The following is a 2753-nucleotide window of genomic DNA, read 5'->3' on the forward strand; positions in this document are numbered from 1 at the left end:
AACTGGGACAGCTAAAGTGTTGATACCCATTATCTTGTTTTTAGCATTGAGCTCTGTTTTTAGTATTGATCTAACTCGTCTATAGTACTCTTTCTTTATTTTTTCTTTCATTTGTGTATGTTGTATCCTATCTAGTTCATTGACTCCTAAATACTTGTATGGTTGGCTTTCGTCTAGTTCTCTTATTTCATTGGCTTTATCTAGTGTTATATTGCTACTTTTAACTAATTTTCCTCTTTTCAGGGTTGCTTTGGCACATTTTTCTAATCCGAATTTCATATCTATTTCCTTGGTAAAGCCGTGTATTGTCTGTAGTAGTGTTTCTAGCTCTTTGTCATTCTTAGCATATAATTTTAGGTCATCCATATATAGAAGGTGGCTGACTGTTTTCCCGTAATTTTTTTTTTATTATTATTATTACTTTTATTATTAAGGCGGTGAGCTGGCAGAATCGTTAGCACGCCGGGTGAAATGTTTAGCGGTATTTCGTCTGCGCTACGTTGTGAGTTCAAATACCGTCGAGGTCGACTTTACCTTTTATCCTTTCGAGGTTGATAAAATACGTACCAGTTACGCACTGAGGTCGATGTAATCGACTAGTCCTCTACCCCCAAATCTCAGGTTTTGTGCCTATATTAAAAAGGATTATTATTATTAAGGCGGTGAGCAGGCAGAATCGTTGGCACACCGGACAATGTGCTTAGGTGCATTTTGCGTGTCTTTATGTTCTGAGTTCAAGCTCCGAAGAAAATAAACCACCGGGTTCAGGAATCGAAACCACAATCTTACGATCATGAGTACATCTCCCTTAACCACTAAGCCACGCGCCTCTACAGAAATACACACACACACATATATGCACACACACACATATATATATAAAGCTTACATACATATATATATACGTATGTATGTATGTATGTACGAATGTATGTATGTATTGGTGAGCAAAGAGAGAAGATACTTTCGAAATATAATCGCTTCTTCATTAATGCTGCTTTGGAATTTCTAAAGATGGAGGTTGTCCGAGGACAGTTTTTTAAACATTTTAGTAGTTTTTCTTGTTTTGTATCTTTTACCCCATTGAAGTACCAAATCGTTACAGGCAGTATTTTTGTATGAGTGGCTGATTTTATAAGAATCAGCAAATATTCTTTTCTACTCTAGGCACAAGGCCCAAAATTTTGCGGGAGAGGGCTAGTCGATTACATCGACCCCAGTACGCAGCTGGTACTTAATTCATCGACCCCGAAAGGATGAAAGGTAAAGTCGACCTCGGCGGAATTTGAACTCGGAACGTAAAGACAGACGAAATACTGCTAAGCATTTCGTCCGGCGTACTAACGTTTCTGCCAGCTCACCGCCTTAAGAATCAACAAATATTAATAAATAACTTACGCCTTCTTCGATTTAAATGTCCGTCGATGGCATTAAGTATGTTAATATATTCATTGTAGCTGATTTGTTTGACTTTCGGTCGAGACCTAAATATAGCGACTGCCAATGACAGTAGGAGTATCTGAAAAATAGACATCAAAGGTATTGAACGTACATCGAAAACTACACACACACACTTACATACACAAACGCATTTATGGAGGTCTGGTCTTCGTGAGAAGTTGCTTCAAAGTTGGATTAATTTCAATTTGTAAAAAGACGGGTTTAGAATCACAAAAAGTGGGTTTCAACAGATGGAAGAACATCCCCTTTCCACAACAAGAACATAAGGAATCCTGAGGTTTCTTACATTGCTACCACGAAAATAAAGTAGGATATCTGATAGTATTTAATAGAACCTTTGCAGATTTTGAACAGAAAACATTGTATTGTTAAGTATTAATAGCATAGTCTGCAATCACATCCATTAGCAAATCTGCGTGACTATTTAAATGTACCAATGTAATTCCTCGTTAAGCGAACGTAAATGGTAACTTTAATGTTTTTCACTCTTTAATGTAGAGCTGAGTAAATTACGATAACTTTTAGTAACGGTGGTTAATTACATGTATGTATGTATGTATGTATGTATGTATGTATGTATGTATGTATCTATCTATCTATCTATCTATTTGCCTCTCTCTCTCTCTTTTGTTAATGAATGTTATCACATTCTTTCGCTACACAGATAGATAGATAGATAGATAGATAGATAGGACGGCTCAGCTTACGCTACACACAATTCTATAGCATGTCTATTTATTCTATAATGAGTAACATTATATAATATTACACACCACCACACTATTTCACCCGGCAATATTGAAAGTTGTACTGATAAGGTCGATCATAATTTCATTATTACGTAACTACATCATTCTACTGGTAAAAATCAATCTCTGGTTTTTGCCAGTAAAACATTACCTGATGAAATGGTGTGATTACATAAAAATGTTATGTTATGTAATATTGTGTAACATTATGCCTTATTGAACAAATAAACATGCTCAGAAAACATGCGTCGCATAAACTGCGCTGTTCATTCATATTCCTTCAATATACACTGCGTAAAATGAATCGCGGTTATTGTTAGATAAATGGATTTAGAATATGCTTAATATCATTTTACTACGGTTAACATCGCACTGCCTGCTATACTAACCCGATCGGTTGATGATAGTATCAATATTTTCTTTCTGAGTACCCTGTAAGCCAAATATACGTTGGAGTGCTGTCAAGTTAAATGCCTGGATCATTTAGATCAGTACTACTTGATACGTGTATGTATATATATATATATATATATATATATATAT

At 35.4% G+C, this 2753-nt stretch overlaps 1 protein-coding gene across 1 annotated transcript in view; it reads right to left on the reverse strand.

The window, feature by feature from the left end:
- Positions 1 to 2753, reverse strand: part of LOC106869732 (polycystic kidney disease protein 1-like 2) — a 55068-nt gene that overhangs the window by 20267 nt on the left and 32048 nt on the right. Inside the window, exon 8 of the mRNA XM_052976866.1 lies at positions 1399 to 1519. Within this exon, the coding sequence (XP_052832826.1) occupies positions 1399 to 1519 (121 nt within the window). The remainder of the gene's footprint in view (positions 1 to 1398; positions 1520 to 2753) is intronic.

Source organism: Octopus bimaculoides, chromosome 2 (genome assembly GCF_001194135.2).
Source record: "Octopus bimaculoides isolate UCB-OBI-ISO-001 chromosome 2, ASM119413v2, whole genome shotgun sequence".
Taxonomy (NCBI): domain Eukaryota; kingdom Metazoa; phylum Mollusca; class Cephalopoda; order Octopoda; family Octopodidae; genus Octopus; species Octopus bimaculoides.